The sequence below is a fragment of the Protopterus annectens genome, chromosome 1.part2, assembly GCF_019279795.1.
Source record: "Protopterus annectens isolate FY-2018-M chromosome 1.part2, PAN1.0, whole genome shotgun sequence".
NCBI classification, from domain to species: Eukaryota; Metazoa; Chordata; order Ceratodontiformes; family Protopteridae; genus Protopterus; species Protopterus annectens.
The window spans coordinates 724,549,753-724,568,286 of record NC_056727.1 but is presented as its reverse complement, the minus strand read 5'-3'; the positions used below and the strand labels follow the sequence as shown (position 1 = coordinate 724,568,286).

The window sequence follows — 18,534 nt, the reverse complement described above, 5'->3', positions numbered from 1 at the left end:
ACCTATTCTGGAAGTGGTGGATGATGTTTTCCATGAATCCAGCTTAGCCCCTGATGTCCTGCCTCCTGCACCAGCTAAACCTGACAGGTACTAAGGAGTACCGGATTCTCACAAATACCTGTACAGGAACCCTGCTGCAGACCCTGAGGTCATTACACAAGGAGCCAAAGGAGCTAAGACTGTCAGAAGGAAGAGAATTCTTGGCAGAAATAAAGACTCCAGATCTCTGGACAGATGGGGAAAGAAAGTATGCACCTCTGGAACAATCAACAACAGAGTGCTCTGATAGCTAAGGTTGCACAGTGAGTTGTCAGTTCCATATGTTGAAATATTTAAACAGAAGATTGCTACCTCTCGTGATGGTGCCAACTCGACAAGCAGAGTGTAGTAATTCTGCCAGCTCTTTTAAGTGGCCAAGCACTCGTCTTGTCACTGCTGCTTTGCTACAGGCTTCTAGGGTGTCATATCCGCATTGTAATATGTTAGAAGATATGTATGGCTGAAGGAACAACCTCTCCCTGATCATGTCAAGTCTAAACTTATTAATGCACCCCTAGATAAGGAACGCCTGTTTGGAGAAAAAGCAGAAGAGGTGCTTAGATGAAAGAAATATTTTACTGTTTGCATAGATTTTGCCTTGTCTTCCTTTTAAGTTCAACCTCCCAGATTCAGCAGGAACTTCCCCTCTAAGCACTGGGCCTTCCCTGCACCCAGCAGATAGTGCCAAGTTAAGCCCCGCAGGGACAGGACATCCAGGGCCAGCAAAGAAGCAAACAATGGACCACTTCCGCCTCTAAGGCAGGGAGTTCTAAGCCAAGCTTCTATGGCAAGCACTCACAATGACTCTCCCTCTGCCCTTGTTTTACTCATCTATAACTAGAAGGAAGGCTCACTCTCTTCATGGACCACTGGGTCTCTATAACCAAGGACCAATGGGTATTAAAAATCATTTCTCAGAGATACAGATTCTCCTTCAGCAAACTCCCTATTCCAAGAGGGTACCCAGACCTCCCCCCAAGCCAGTTGTCAGAGGCATTAAAACAGGTAAAAACACTAATATCCCAGGGGGCAGTAGAACCTGTCCCTCTGGAGTAAAAACCTTTTCCTGTTTTTTCTGGGAACAAGGAATAGTCTGGATCAGAGGGCACTTGGTGCCCCATCCTGGATCTATCCAAACTGGGGACCACCAAGGAGGTGTTCAGATTCAAAATGCTAACCTTGCAGCAGCTCCTGCCTGTGCTCACACAAAATGCCTGGCTGGTGACACTAGACCTAAAAGATGCCTACCTCCACATCCCCATCAGGGAATCATGCAGAAAATTCCTGCACTTCAGAGTAGGCAATGAACACTTTCAGTTCTCTGGGAACAGTAGATAAGCCAAAGGGCAGTGCAGAGTATTCACCAAATGCTTGCTGTTCCCCTGAATGAGACTGTTATCCAGGTAAAGGTAAATCTGTATATTTCTCTGGCCCCGGCTATAGCATTCTGCAGACAAAGAAAAGTTGATGCAGGACTTTCTCTTTGATTTTTTTCTTGTTGATGGTGAACCCTAGGGAAGTTAGGAGATTTTTGACAATTTTCCTGGTGGAGTTTTGCTTTGTTTTCCTGGGAGCTATGCTAGACACAGCAATCCTAATGGCTTTCCTACCCCCAGAAAAGCAGAGCTTCCTGCCTCTCTGCATCACCCAGTTGACTTACAGAAGTCACCTCACTGTGAGGAAGTTCCTGCAAGGCCTGGAATACATGGCATCTTGCATCCTTCTCATCCCTCTCATCCCTCTCACCAGGCTTCACATGAAAAAACTTCAGTGATACTTAAAGAACCTTTGGTGTCTGCACTCTCAGTCCCTAGAGGCCACTCTGCATAAGGGATGAATTTCTCTGGTGGGCAAAAGATCAGTGGGAGAGGCCTGTGCCATAAACAAGGGTCTTCCCTTCATCCTCTGCCCTTCCGGCCAGACCATCACCACTGACGCCACAGACATAGCTTGGGACGCTCACCTAGCAGGCAAGTGTACCCAAGGCCTTTGGAATGCCCAGCAACTTCACTTGCACATCAACCAGAAAGAAATGATGGCAGTGCAAAACTCTCTGTTTTTATAAGGAGGACCCCTGGCCTGAGATGGGGTTGGAAGGAAGTCAGAGAACACCACAGTAATGTGGTACATCAACAAGCAGGGGGGCACCCAATCTTACTCCCTGTGCAGGTTAGCCATGAGTTTCTGGCTTACAGCCACCTCCATGGGCTATGCCTAATTGCCCAATACTTACTAGGGATCAACAACACACCAGCAGACCACCTAAGCAGAAACTTACTGGACCCTCACAAATGGCAGCTCCACAGAGAAATCTTTTTGCAAATCACCCAGGAGTGGGGGGACCCCAGAGGTGGACCTCTTTGCCTCACACCTCACTCCCTGGTACAAAACATGTGCAGCTGGTGGTTATCACCTCCTAGCATGGAAGGTGGATGCCTTGACCTTCCCCTGGAGCTCCCTCTTTCTGTACGCATACCGTCCTCTGGTGTCTGCCCCTTATTCCCAAGGTTCTGATCAAAATAAGAGACGAAAGACCATCCTCATTGGTACCCCTTACTACGCAGTCTAACCTTACAGCCCCCTGAAGCTGCTTCCCCTATGGTCAGACCTCTTGACCCAGGAGAGGGGAAAGGTACTGTACCCAGACCTACAGACTCAAACTTTCTGCGTAGCTTATACACTAAAAACTAACAAGAAGTCCCTGTTAAGCAAACAGGTCCTGGACATCATCACAGAGGCCAGAAGGCCCAGCACAAGAAAATCTTATGCAGGAAAATGTAAAAGATTCTGCTCCTGGAAACAATCAAAAGGGGGGAGTACCTCCCAACCTTCCATTCCTCTCATCCTAGTCATCCTAGATTACTTAGCAGAGTTGCTCAATAGTGGTCTCTCCGTCTTCTCTATTAAAATCCATGCTTCGGCCATCTCTGTTCATTACGATTCAGACCCACCCCTCTTCTCTCATCTTTTGATTAAGCAATTCCTCAGAGGGGCTTCTAATGTCAGGTCTCCCAGAAGACCTCCTACTCCTCCCTGGGACCTGAATTATGTGTTAGAGAAATTAACGTTCCTTCCTTTTGAACCTGCCGCTTCAACAGAATTGAAATACCTCTCCTGGAAGACTGCCTTCCTACTAGCTACCACCTCAGCTAGAAGGGTCTCAGAACTTCAAGCTTTCATGGCTGTCAAGCCGTTTGTCTGCATGGAAAATTATAGTGTCTCCCTGAGGACTAATCCCTCCTTTATGCCCAAGGTGGTATCTGATGTGACCCTTAAGGTGTGTGGCCTGGGCCTGGTTCTTTCCCAACCTTCAAAACAAGGGAGAAAGAATTCTTCACTCACTAGACCATACTAAGTCATTTAGAAACAACTGAGCAGCATCTTGGGCTTCCCTTCTGCCCCTGGGGCAAAGCTTACATTTCCAAATGGATTTCACACTGTATCCGTTTTTGCTACAAACTACATGGTAAATCCATCCCCAAATCTATCCGGACCCACTCCACTAGGGCAACCTCTACTTCCACTGCCTTCCTCAGAGGAGTACCTATCAGGGACATCTTGGAAGTGGCCACCTGGACCTCTGTCCATACCTTTACAAAGCATTACCACCTACCTTTCTTTTCTAAGTCTAGGGCAGGGTTTGCCTCTGCAATTCTGCAGGGCCTCCTGACCCATACCTAGGACTCTCCCAAAGCTGAGGTAGAGGGTGGAAGGATAGGTAATCTTCCCACAAGTGATGACTGTGCTTCATGCTTCACTGTTGCATAGTACAGTTGTGTACACTTACCATAAATGTAGATGTTCGAGTGTATTCACTGTTGCAGTCTTGTTAAATGGGGGATGGAGGGAGGGAAACCATCTTCCCCTAGGGGGACACAAGTTTTACAGGTTGGCTTTTAGTCACCAGGTCCACTTCTCTTTTCTCCCTTGTGCTTTTGATGGGTTAGAGCAAGAAAAACTGATGTAATGATGTTCGCTGCCTTGCTTTATAGTACTTATGACCTGACGTCAGACTACAGGCGACAGCAGCCGGTGCACACAAACATTGACTCTGGTATTCGGGCCGGCCGAGGGCTACCACAGCAGGGATACACTCGAACATCTACATTTATGGTAAGTGTACAAAACTGTGTACCATGACCATTCGGAAAGTAGTCTGCCCTCCCCTTTCTGAAGAAAGATGACTGGTAATACGCATTGCGAAGGTCTACTGAGCACATCCATATAAAAATGGGCAAATGCTCCAGAAGGTTCCTCCACTTCTGGCTGGTTGCCAGTCATTACCAATTTAGAGTACTGCCCTTTGGACTCACCGTAGCTCCCAGGGTGTTCAGCAAATGCATGGCAGTAGTAGCAGCTCACTTGAGACTGCAAGGATTCCAAGTGTTCTTGTACTTGGACAACTGGCTCATAACCGCTTTGACCAAGCATCCATTAATAGTAGCCAGAGACTACAACCTGCACACCTGTGCCCATCTGGGGATTACCGTCAATGTAGAAAAATTGCATTTAACCCAGACACAAAATATAGAACTCATATGGGCAGTACTGAATACTCAAATGAAGATAGCATCACTTCCTCCAGAATGACATAAGAGAATTGTGGTTCAGGTTCAAAGGTTGATTCACAGGAAGAAGGTACCAGCATGATGACTTATGGAAGCTAGTCTGGCAAGCTGTAGGACCATGGCATAGTCCCATTAGCCAGGTTACATATGAGAGTTCTGCAATGACTACTAACTTCCCAGTGGTCTATCTTTCATCGCCCAATATCAGACCCATTTTGCAACAGTTGGTGAGCAAAACTTAAGAATCTGTTTGGAATGCATCCACCAAAGAAGATTAATGGTTGTCCCTTTGACCATGGGCCCTCTAAAAACATTGTGACCATGGACGCCTCCCAGATGGGGTGAGGGGCATTATCTGGGCAAGACAGTCCAAGGCACTTGGTGCCCACTAGAGGCCAACTTGCACATCAATGTCCTGGAGTTAAGAGGGGTGCTTCTTGCATTGCTGACCTTTCAGACAGCTCTTCCTTAGGGGATTATTGCATCTCAAATGGACAATATGTCTGTTCCTCCCTGTTACTGTTTTTATACATCAACAAAGTCTTACCCCCTTTGTTGAGAAGCCCTCATAAAGCAGTTGGACAAGGTTGTCCACTGCACACTCTAACAGCAATGCACATTTCGGGGAGTTCCAACGTGATTAAAGACCAGCTAAGCAGATGTATCCTTCAACCATGGGCGCCGGAGCCATAGAGTGAGGGGGGAGGGCTGCCCCCCCCCCACTTTTGCAGATCCAGCAACTTACATATACAAGTGGATCCATACCCGGTTACCGTGCCAAATTACGCGTTTTTTAGGAATTGTGGCACCCCTTCATTTGAACCTGAGTGGCACCCCTTCATTTCCTTTTAGTTTTATTTTGTTTTTTTAATTTCCACAGCGTTAGTGCTCCCTCAGGGTTTACCAGCCTGCGCAATGACGTCAGCTCCCCCTACCAGCCTGTCGAAATTGAGATTCAAGGAGCTCACGCATTACCAGCTGACCTGGCTGTTCAAATGCGAGCAGGAGCAGCAACAAATTGTTGCTGTATATTGCTGGATCAGACACTGCTTGTGACTTAGTTTTCTTACCTTACTTCATAATAATCCATCGGGCAAGCGGGGAATGAAGGACGACTTGGTTGCTGGATCTAACTGGAAGGGTGTGTTTGTTTGGCAGATATATGACTGACAATGAAGGAACTCTTCTGAATTCACTACTTTGTTCATCGGATAAGTGTATAGCCATAGTTAGTTTTTGCTCCTAAAGTCTGATCAGTACCATTTGGTACAAATCCATGCATTATAAGCTTTTTTTCTAATTGTGCAGTTTGCTTGTAGTGGCTTGAATATTCATGATGCTTTGTGTTCTGTCATTGAGCAGTGCCTTTGTCTTACTATACTGCAATAAATGTCTCATTCTAATCATATTCTTAATGAGTGAATTACTTACCAGAGGAAAAACTTCACTCAGAAGCATGAAGCTGCAGCAAACAACTATGTAGTGGCAGTCCCTCATCTGCAGTTTATTAGGATGGATGTTTTTTTCTGAATGAGGACAGCCCTGATCAAATCAAGTGCCTGAACTCCAGCCAAGGAGTTCCGCTGAAAAGAGTTCTAACATTGCACTTGTTATTTCCGCTTACGCCAGGCAACAGATGTGTGTGTTTTCTTGTAGACCATATACTTATAACCTTAAGTTGCAGAATGCTGTTTTTCTCCCAGGATCTGCACCTGATCTATTGGGTCCCAGCTGCTGTGGAAAATCGTACCATTAATAGGACTGAGAGAACAGGAACCTCATGGAATATGTTTTTGAGATGGTCATCAAACACTTATGTGGGATAACCAGGTATTCTACTTCAAATCAGCATCAAAACGTTAACTTAGATGATTAGTGCTAGAAAGCAGTAGAAATGAGATGTGTCAGTAACTCTTTGCTAAATTTCGACTCAGCAAACTATAATAACTTTAAAAAAACTTGAATTAAAAATCAAGGAAATGCAGGGAGCAAAACCACCATCACCTGGTTCCTAATACAGTAATTTTGTCAGCAAGCTGTATGAGTGAATTAGAACCTGATTAGCAAGATTCAGAGCAAGACCTTTGCATGGCAATTTATTTTTATCATGGTGTCACTTGCCATTTAAATTATATGACGTTTCATGAAAATCATTATTTAGTAAGAAGTATCACAGTTTAAACTGATCAAATAAATGTATTATCTGTATTACATCTTATCTGGCTGGTCTAAATGATCAGATTTAAAGTTGCAACTCGTTATTGGTAACCTCATTACTCCTACATCGTGGATTTTTGGTTGGACTAAAATGTAAAAATGATGACACTAATACAGCAGCATGGCTTCATTGTGTGCTTTTTGTTAATATTAAAGTTTTATCTAGCTGAAGCCGTGCTACTGTATTCGTGGATTTTTTTTTGGACCTTTATAGACTGACATTGTCAGGAATAAAGCCTCTCTGTGACATCTTTTTCACTTGTAATTACTGTAGTAGTGGCATCTTAGTTTTGTATATTTTAGTTATATTCCATATTATTATATTTTCCAGTCCAATTCATATCCCCTTATGTCCTATACCAAGTCCAATAGTATGTTAAGTTATTACATTTTCATAAACTTAAATGGTACAGAAAAGCAGGAGTGTGGCACTGTATACTGGAAATCGCTCTTTGATGTCCTTGTGAAACCTCTGATATGTATTATAGGAATAGTAGTATTAAAATATTTACAATGGGATAGATGTTAAATGTGCAAATGCGACTATAAAACATAGGCATCCTTTTAAAAAAAACGAATACCTGATTCTATCTTCTATCAGTGTATGACAACACTAATGTACTTTATATTTAGATTCGTTCAAGATTATATTTAGATTCAATCTTGAACTATTACAAATACAATTTAACTAACTGCAAGCTCTAAATGTAGTTAATTGCAATACTACTGCTTAATTACAAGATGCTCCATAGTTTTTACAACAGATCACAGACTAGCAGTTTTCTTGTGTGAAACTGCAGCTCTTTGCTTGACACCAAGTATACTTTCTGCAGAACTTAGAGATGAAAGTTAGGGAAAGTCACAAAGGTGAATATTTCTAAGTGCATTCATCAACAGTTATTGGCTACTTTTGTCTGTCAATGTCGGGAAAAGCATGATCCAGTGGAAATGATCTTAGCCAAAAGGCCGAGAAGCTAAAGAAACAAGTGTAGTAGAATTTGGGATGTGGTGGAGTTTATCTGGCTACACTACACTGAAACATTTGACTTTCAAGGGAATTCAAAAAAGCTAACACAGTCACTTTTTCCATGTACACATTGTGGTGTGATGCAAACATGGGCGCAGTGAGTTTTAGATTCAGGGGGAAATTTAATAAAGCCTTCATTTTTTTTTTCTGTGTAGGCATTGTGCTGCACTGGTAACATGGGCGCAAACAGTTTTAGATTCATTATGCACTGCTGAGTGGTGTGCACAAGCGCATCAACATGGAAACGTCTGGCCTGCAAATCACCTAATAAGCAGGTGAATCTCTGCAAATGAGGCAGGTAGTAGCAATCCAGCAAGCAGATATGCAGCTCTGCAGACCCTGTGTCAGTGCAGACCCTGTGTCAGTGTCCATAGTGTACATGGAAAAATTATGTGTACAGGATTGTTAGACAAACAAAAGAAGCTGTAAAAATGTAGGGAGATAGAAATGGCATAGCACACACAGATGTGAGCAAAACTATCCTCAATGTGTTCCAAAAGTTACAGTAAATTGTTAAAAAAAATTTAATATATCTTAGCATGTTTGTGCACTGCGCTGCACTGCAGTGCACAAACATGTCTTATGATATAAAAAAAACCCTAGAAAAATAAAATATTGAGACAGAAATGTATTACAGTGGCCAGATGCATGTTCTTTGGAAGTGGAGTGGGTTTCAATGATGTTTCAATGAATGTGAGTTTCAAGGGCAGAGAAGTTTACTGCTCGTGCTAAGTCTGTTTTCATTGCAAGACTGTATTTTTTTTTAGCAAATGGCTCAGCGTTTGTGCTACTTGATTTCAATTTATGTAATTAATGTAGAAATAAATAAGAAAACAGTATGCAGGCTGACAAGTTTGAACAGTGTTTATTGTAAGTGAGACGAAATAGTCAAGTAATGGAACACTAGAGTGGCTGGGGAGGGGGTTGCTGCTGGAGCAGCAGGGAGTTACAGACTTTCCATTCAAGTAAAATAAAGATCATACCTGTCCATATTCAAATGCACCTTGGATCTAAGGATAGGTAATAGAAAATGTACTCCAGGATTGCCCCTCGTGCACTAATGGATAGAGACAGTTCCTAAATGCTGCATCCCTTACGTGGGTCCCTTCAAATTATCTATGGTATGATCAGTTATTTTCACTAGGGCTAATGTACAATTATCAGCCATGGGACAGGTAAGACCAATCAGGAAATGTTAATTCAAGCACCAAAAGGGAAACTGCTCAAGCTTAAAATGTCTTCTAAGTGAACCTTTGTTGTGGTAGTGATCTAAAAACGACAATTTTTTAAAAACTATTTACCAAGTGCCCCTCTTACCCTCTGCCCCCCCTGTCTTCAACAGCTACTGGTGCCTATGCCTTCAGCCTCACAAGTGGTCTCTCAATCCAGAAGGCCTCATGAGTGGTCTCTCAGTACAGAAGTGGTGAATATATTTCGTCATTGGGGACAACTTTGCTGCATTTGTTGTTTAGGGAAGATGCAGATTGCAACAAACAGTTACTTCGCCCTCATTCCCCATCTGGGAAGGTCACCCAGGTATACTGTCCTCAACGATTGGCCCCCTAGTCTATTGTATGCCTTTCCCCTGATACCTTTAATCACCACATCCTTACAGAAAGCACTCAGGTTGAAGAGTACAGTAATCCTCATTGCCCCCTTTTGGCCTCACTTGATTCGTCAACCTTGGATTCTGGACCCAGTGCCATATCTCCTGCCCCATCCAGATGGCCTTGTTCACCCAAACATTATAAACCTCAGGTAGTACCACACCTGGCAACTTGTGGAAATAGAGGAACCACACAGTCTATGTCCTCTCTAATACGTCACATTCTCTTATCAGCTCATAAACCTTCTATTTGTAAATCTCTTCCACTTACTTAAATATAGTTTTCTATTTGCGCCCATGAAAAATGAATTGACCCTTTCTCTGTTTCAACTGAGCATGTTTTAGATTCCTTAGCATCTCTGTTCAGTTCTTGCGGCATCATCAGCCAGCATCAAACTACAATTGGCTGCGATTTCTAATTTTCACAATGGTTTAGACAAATGTTCTTTAGCCTCTCACAAGCTTTGTAAATTGTTCTTGGGGGGGGGGGTTCCTGCTCTTTATATGGGGGTTTAAACAAAACTCCTCCTTGGGACTTGAATTTAGTACTACAGGTGGTAATACATTCCCCTTTTGAACCCTGTGTGGAATATTATCTGAAGTTTCTATGCTGGAAGACACTCTTTGGTAGCCATTACTTCAGCCCGAAGAATTTCAGAAATCCAGGCCTTATCATCTGAACCGCCGCCTTACCTAGTCTTCCACAAGGATAGGGTATCTTGCAGAACAAACCCCTTCTTCCTGCTCAAGGTAGTGTCAGACGTTAATATCAACCAGACTGTTAAAATGATTAGGGAAGAAGACCGGTAAATTTATAAAGGGGTATATGCTGCACATTTCCTAGATGCCCATAGTCAATTATGTTTTTATCTTCACAGAAAAACAGTTCACTTGATTGTCTTAAAATGTTTGCCTTGCCCAACTTTGCAATAGAGAGGGTAGTCTTGCTGACTGGTGTTTTTTTCTAAGTGGCTAAAAGATTGTATTTCTTTTATTTATGATTGATAGAAACAAGTTAACCTTGTCTAAACCTAAGCACATTCTGCAAGGTTTGTAGCCACTTCAGCGGTCATCCAATCGAGAGCTTCAATGGATGACATATGTGCAAAAGCTACTTGGACTTTTCCCATTACCTTTATTACTCATTACAGACTGGACCTGGTCTCTAGGGGAAGATTATCTTTTAGCTAAATTGTGCTCAGGAATATCCTTCCGTGAGTCCACACAAGTTTTTAGGTAGCTGAAGGCATATAAATAAATAACATTAAGAATTTACCTTATAACTTAAACATTTTTGTTTGCACATCCTGACATGTTCTTGACTGGTGTTAATTTACAGCGCTGGGAGACAATCTCTTTTATAAACTTTTCTTATCAAACCAATCATGCAAAGCTTTACATTTACAATGACCAGCAAATAACTGACTGAAAATGTTCTCATCCCTCGTGATTCTCGCCTCAGACTTCATGTGAACACCTTCCTGTACATGACCCACCTGCTTCAAAGGGTCTTGTTTTCTGACCTTGGATGTTTCAAATCTTCCCTAGCAACAATGCACTCCTAGCCTGGAGGAGTCAGGCTAGCAAATTCCTTTTACATTAGTTAACATGCCTCTGCTCCTACAACGCTTACCTTTCCTTGTTACATATTAAAATAATGCAGTTAAAACAGAGCAGTAACTTTAGCTTATGAATCTGTATTTTTCCACAGCCCTACATATAATATGATTGTTAAAAGGCAAATATAATTGACACTATCAGTGTCATCCCATAACAGTCCCCCCCCCCCTTTACATGTATTGTATAAGATCAGCTTATTAAAATGTATATTAATTTCAGTTTCATTAATTATGTTAGCTGGCTATCCACTAACTACCCACAAGAAACCATTCTCCTAGGCGACTTTGGAATACCTGTAATTCCAATAACCCATCTAGTCTATATTAACCATATAAACCTTTATGGCTTCTCCCAAACTATTACTTCACCTACTCGTATCCATAAACCTAATAACAAAGAATCCACCCTAGATTGGATTCTATTGGATTCTTATAAATACTCTATCAACATCATATATGACAGGTATCCTCACCAACGTACATAATTCGACATAAGACCAATATTAACAGTCCCTCTACATTTAAAACATCTCATTGTAATAAACAGTTCATTCTGGAAGTGTTCTGGGTTAAAATGAGTGTATGCAACTAGTCATCTTTAAAACACCTGCAACTAGATGAAGCAGTGGCACACTTCAACTCCAAGTTCCTTGAAATCTTGGATTTCCATGCCCCCTTTCGTACTCGAAGGAGCACTACCAAAACTGCACCTTGGCTTACAAAGGAAACCAAGCAAAAGATTCTACTAAGAAACAAATTTTGGGCCAAATGGCGTTCCTCTATAACCCCAGCAGATCACCTAAACTTTAAACAACTTAGAAACTTAACTAAAACATCTATACTACTGGACAAAAAAAACTTCTTTTCCAGCTTCAACACACTCCAACCAACAAAGTCCACAAAAATTCTGGTCAGGAATCAATAAATTACTACATCAGCAACTCTAAAACACCAACCCCCTCTGGAATCAGCACCAATACTCCAAAACTAATTGCTGATTCCTTCAATACCTTCTTCACTGAAGCTATCCAGTCACTTGCTAACTCTCTACCTCCTGTATCCTCTAATCTTTCTTCAACCTTAACGGATGTAGGCACAGGTTGGAGTTGGAAAGTGGGTGGTGGGTTCTTTATCTGTACTCTCCTTCAAAAGCTTAAACCCTCTGCTGACCTCTTATCTGCTAAGTATCTTCAAATAGCAGCAAAATCTATTGCTTACCCTATCTCTATCCTAATTAATAGAACCATCACTGAAGGCACCATCCCATCCATCTGGAAAATCTCATATATTATCCCCCTACACAAAGGTGGTAACGCAACAGAACTTTCTAACTACTGTCCAATTGCCCTACTCTCTCCCATAGCTAAAATCTTGGTCTAGCAGTGCATCCATCATCAACTGCTAGATCATCTCCTCCAAAATAACCTTTTAGCTAACTCACAACATGGCTTTCGACCTTACCACAGCACCACTACAGCCCTCCTATCATTCTCTGACCATATTAACAAGAACTGTAACCGTAACACCCTGTCCTCTGCTATCTTCATAGATCTTTCAAAAGCATTTGATACGGTTAACCATCACCTTCTACTGAGTATACTTAAGTCCCTTTCACTTGATAGTCAAGCTGTACAGTGGTTCAAGTCCTACTTAGGTTCTATTCTGGGCCCTCTTCTATTCTCTATCTTTATAAATGATCTGTCTACTAGCATCCCACATGCTGTATCCATTCAATACGCAGATGACTCTACCTTTAGTTCAGATGATTCAGTAGCTGAGGAAATTCAGTCACTCACCCAAAAGGTCTTTGAACTTGTCGAAGATTTTTTATGGTTAAGGAGGAGGCAACGCTGTAAAAAACAGACTAAACTTCTACTGTTTACTCCCACACTCAAGTCACCCCCACTTAACTGTATTATTTTTAGATTTAATAGTGAAGTAATATCCCCTGACACTACCACTAAACTCTTGGGAGTGACACTTGACCACAGCCTTAACTTTGATACTCATATTAACACCACAATAAAATCAGTTAACCGAAAACTAGGCTCCCTCTATAGAATTAAACCTTTCCTTACTCCCATAGCAAGAACTTCTATTGCCCACACCCATCTCATCTCAACACTCTTTTATGCATCTCCTATATATACTAACCTATCAAAAAGCAACCTCAACAAGCTGTCAATAGCTTACAACAACATTGCCAGATTTGCTACAGGCTCACCTGCTAGATCCCACCACTGCCAAAATCTGAAACATCTTGGTTGGCTGGAACTACAGAACCATATTCTACTTCACCAGCTAACTATTATCCATAAAACCCTGTATTATATGGGCAGATTATCATCCAAGCAACACACCAATCCTCAAAAGTCTAATCTTACAAACCTACGCTCTGCAAACAAATTACTCATCTCTACTCATAAATCTAACAACAAAGCAGGAGAATCCCTCTTCACTAACACTGTAGGCAAACGCTGGAACTTACTTCCTGTTGAACTTACATCTCTTTCTTCAACTTCACTATTTAAAAAGAAACTTAAATCATACCTTACAACTCACTTAAATCATACCTTACAACTCACTGGCTATGTCCCTGTACTAACCCTGACTAATGCATCTTCCACTGTTAGATGCAAAAAAAAAGAAGATGTTGGGCAAGACTCTCTCTCTGTTACTTTAAATCCACCTTTCTGTTACTTTACAGTAAGTAAGCCTAAATGGTAGTGGATTTAACCAGGAACAACTGAATTGGCCATCTTACTGTCTCATCAACAACTTACTACCCTACACCTAATTCTTAACTACTTTGTTCTCTTATTCCTGCTCATCACTTTGCTTTATGAGAAGAGGGAGAAGGATTTAGAAATAAGTGGAAGACACACAAAGAAAAAAATTCTTTTTTTTTTTTTTTACTATATGTTTTGTTACCTTGGAACACATGTAATCATCTCATAATATTCTTGTAATGAATGTTTTAATGTACTGTTTGTGTTACTTTTCTATGTGGAGCTTTTCTCCCCGGGCCTCTACTGAAAATGGCCATATATCCAGCTAGACTAGCCCGGTCAACAAATGTAAAATAAATAAATAAATGTTATAAATTATACTTTTATTTTCCTTAACTTGATGAAATAAGCTTCAGCATCATCATAATCATTGTCAGTTAAAATAGAATTGCCATTGATTGGTATGTGAAGTGGGATTTCATGTGCAGGTAAGGTTAAACATCTTGTAAATTACAGCCTTCAAAATAGAAAATGCCAACATGATCACAAATATAACAAAAAGTACATTGGGCAGTATTTTTGGTAACCTAGGAACTAGCATAATCCAGCGTATTGACAAACATTAGTTATCCCGATCCACAAGGAAGGATCCACCATGGATCCCGGGAACTACCGTCCCATCAGTCTGTTTATAAGTTCCATGATAATGCATTCCATGCCCTTGCAAATCAGGCTTGTCAAAGACATTGGCAACCTCCAGACACTGGACCCCACCCAGTTTGTGTTTGTGAAGGGCCGATCTTGTCCCTGAATCTGATTGACTTCTTTGAATCGGTCTCCAGAGCTGTGGACGAGGGTAAGGAGGTCCACACAGCCTATCTGGACCTTGCCAAGGCCTTCAACACCATCACCCACTCTGGAATCATAGATAAACTTACTAAACTGGGCATAAATCCCTACGTCACTCGATGGGTTGCCAACTAACATACTGACAGAACCCAGACTGTAAAAGTAGCCGACTCCAAATCCAGCTCCAGACAAGTGACAAGTGGAGTACCTCAGGGTTCAGTCCTGGGACCACTCTTGTTTGGCATCTACTTCTCTGACGTACAGGCCAACACTGAGGGACTCTGGCTAACAAAGTTTGCAGATGACTTCATTTGGGGATTCAATAATGGCTCCCAGTTTGATGTGGATATTCTACAAAAGGGCCTTACAGAAACAGATGCCTGGTGCCAGAGCCATGGGCTCAAGCTTAATGCCAAGAAATGTATAGTCATCCCCTTTGGAAAAAAACATGTGCCCATGAACAACCACATAGGTGGCAGGACACTAAACATCGAAAGTGTGATGAGAGACTTAGAGACACAAGTGGACAGTGGTCTCACTTTCGATAACCACATCGCCACAACAGTCAGGAAATCCTTCTACGTGGCACACCTCCTTTTTTCTGGATGAAAAGCCCTTAGTGATGAGGTCATTGTCCCACTGTACTCAGGGCATTATACTCTATAATGGGTCTAATGAGGCGTCTTGTGAGGTACATACCAAATATATCTGCAACAGCTGGAAAGGCCACAGAAATACCTCACTAAAAGAATCACAGGCCTAAAGCAGATGCCATATGCTGACCGTCTAAAAAAACTCCAGCTATACTCTGTGGCATATCGTCTACTCAGAGGTGATCTCTGCTTAACATACAAGGCCATGTCAAACCCTGAGCTTTTGGACATGCTCCACTTAAAGAAATCCCAATCCCTCAGAGCCACACGCTTCAGGGATCTAAACCTTATCATCACAATGAACAAAACATGCTGGAGGGATAGGTTCCTGACCCAGAGACTCCTCGTGCTCTGCTTGACATGTATGGGCAGTCTATTCCAGAGTATCTCATTGGCCCTCTTCAAAAGGAACCTTAATGATTGGATGGGAGATAGGAAATTCACCCTGGGGATCATGTCAGTTGCCTTGTTAGACAGGGGCCCAGAGAAGTAAATATTGTGGGAAAAAATTTCGAGGGAATTGTTATGGCTAGGCTTGCATAGGCCTTAGGGCCGATAGCCTAGTACCAACCTATGAACATCCAAAATGTGTCCATTGTTTTGATGTGCTGTCCAAATCCTTGGCCCTTTACTCCATGAAATTTGCCAGTTTTTCCTGTTCATCATGATAGTCACTAATATATGAACAGCAACAACTCCCTTTGAGGGCACATGACCCCTCCCCCCTTTTGCAGCAACCATTATATCCAGTGCCATTCGATTCTGTAACACCACAGTTTGCAAAACATCAGGAAGGTAAATCAAGAAATAACTGAAATGTAAAGTTTTGTTGGCTACTTCCTGTAGGATCTGAGAAAGCATGGTGAATTTGGGCATTGTCCTTTGCACTCCATATTGAGGATAAGTGAGCAATCCACTGGGCAGAGCAAGCATTTTCAATATGCTCACTTATCCTCAGTCTACCTGCTGGTGGGTTTTTGAAATGCTTTGTTGGCTATATTACTCCTGCTATTCAGCAACATCCAGACCAGTTTATAAGCAACCAGGGGTAGGCACGATCACCACAGATGTAGTAACAGACACTTTGCACTTAAAAAGCTATGACTGGGGGCGTAGCATGGGCATAAGTGACTAACACACTTTCATGTCTGGTGTCATTACATTTGCGTTTTCCTACTGGTACAGTCCCATTTCTGGCATAACATGTGTCTCCATGATGTGTGGTAGCAAGTTGAAGACACAACTTTTGAAAAATCACTCACATTACGCCAGGTTAGACAGATGTTATCAAGGTCCTTTTCAAATTACACCTGTGATGCAGGGATGGGAATCACAGGAATCCCTGCCTTAAACTGTTGGATTTGTTTGCATATATCTCATCATTCTGTCTTTCTTGATGGTTCTTCAGCAATATGCCAGAGATTTGAATATAACAGTTTTCTCTCGACCAGTTTGTTTTTGCTGCTGTTTCCTTCTATAAAGCAAGGGCACCTGTTGTCACAGGATTCATCATGGACTGCTACTGAAGTTGACTTGCTCACTGGGCAGATGCTTTATCTGTCGCACCTCAATCTCCCTCTGTTGGCTGCAAAGATTCATCTGTGGTCCCCAGATGGCATGTCTTCTTGCAGTGAGACTAATGGATCCACGTCGGTAGTCCCTCACAGTGAACGACAGTCAGGGTCATTAACAGGAATTGGAAAGGACCCTTCTACCTCGGGCTGAGGAAATTCTTCCTCTGGAAAGTTTTTACGTAAACCTAATCACCCAGTTGCAGTTGATGACAAGGGTGGTCAGGAAGTTTGGGTAGCACTGCTCTTACTGTTGGATGATATTGCTGCAAAACACGAATCAAGTTCTTATAGTAGGTAATCATGGCATCATCTGGTAAGGTTAAATTGGCATTTCCCATGGGAGGGCTAACTGGAAGGGCCATGGTTCTCCCCATTAATATTTCATATGGACTCAGCTTCCTGGTGGCATTCAATGAGGCCCTCATACTCATTAATGCTAAGTAGAAGGCTTTGGGCCACTTTAAGTGGGTTTCAGCACAGATCTTCAAAATTTTATTTTTAAGGGTCCTATTTACCCTTTCCACAAATCCAGATGACTGAGCAAAGACAAAGTGGCCAATATTTTTACACCATCCACAAATAGCTGAGTTAGTGGCTCTGCAAAAGGCCTATGAGTTAGCCAGAGTGAACACCCTCTAATCATTGATTTGTTTTCCCCAGGAGCCATCCACAAAGACAGCAATTGACTGCAGGAATAAACATCTGCACCAAAGAGACAATATTGTTGCAACAAACAAGTTTAGGTCAGCATTGGGTATAGGAGTTTCCTTTAACTATTTGCTTTCTTCTAGAAATGACTTTATTGCCTACTGCTGGGGATGGTGAAGAGCATGACTGTGTGTGTGTAACTGAGATGCTGGATTTAGAACATGACAGCAGATCAGGGAAATAGATGGATCAGAAAGAAAAGTAAATTCATATTTACTTAAAACGAAAACTCATCTCTTTTGCTTAGACATGCAGTCGAGAGTGGTTGATACAGAATGAGGGATAGCTACTGTGAGATCATGCCTGAGCACCAGTGATTAAGGGCAGTTGCCACTGCTGCCATTCTTGTTGATTCTGGTGCAAACAATCTTGCACAAACAGGGTGGAAAACCAAGTGCAGTGCTGTAATAAGCTAATGGACGATAGCTGTCTCCATGTTTCTGTGCAAGTACTCCTTGAGCAAATCCACTTCTTTCATGACAGAATAAAATAAAAGTCTTATCATAGTCTGGTAACCCTAAAGCTGGGGCAGTAAATTCTGGAATAATGAAGAGGAAAATTAATTTCAAAGGAGAGCCTCTGGTGTATCCTGCTTTAAAAGATTTGTCAGAGGTTTGGGAATCTCTACGTAGTTAGGATACTGCAGACAATGGATGCCTGTCATACCTAGGAAAGATCTAAGCTCTTGCTGAGTAGTTGGAGATGGGGCCTTAGATATTGCATCAATGCAATATGGTAACACTTGCCTGCTACCCTGAGATATTAAATTACCAAGATAACGTACCTGAGGTGACCACAATTGCAGTTTTTCTCTAGACACCTTGTGTCCCTTTTCTGCAAGGATAGTCAGAAGATGCAGGGTACCTTGCTGAAAGGAATTTGTACTAACACAGACCCACCCAGAAATGTCACATTCTCCTTCAAATCCATTTGAAGGAGAATGTG

The 18,534-nt window shown here is 42.1% G+C and overlaps 1 protein-coding gene across 1 annotated transcript in view; it reads left to right on the top strand.

Annotated features, from left to right (window-relative positions):
• The window catches only part of TP53BP2 (tumor protein p53 binding protein 2), a gene marked incomplete in the record, with an annotated part of 1,836,298 nt that extends 1,830,630 nt beyond the window's left edge, over positions 1-5,668 (top strand). The window contains 1 exon segment of the mRNA XM_044060198.1: positions 5,488-5,668. Coding sequence (XP_043916133.1) covers positions 5,488-5,668 — 181 coding nt within the window.
• Positions 5,669-18,534: the final 12,866 nt, after the last annotated feature.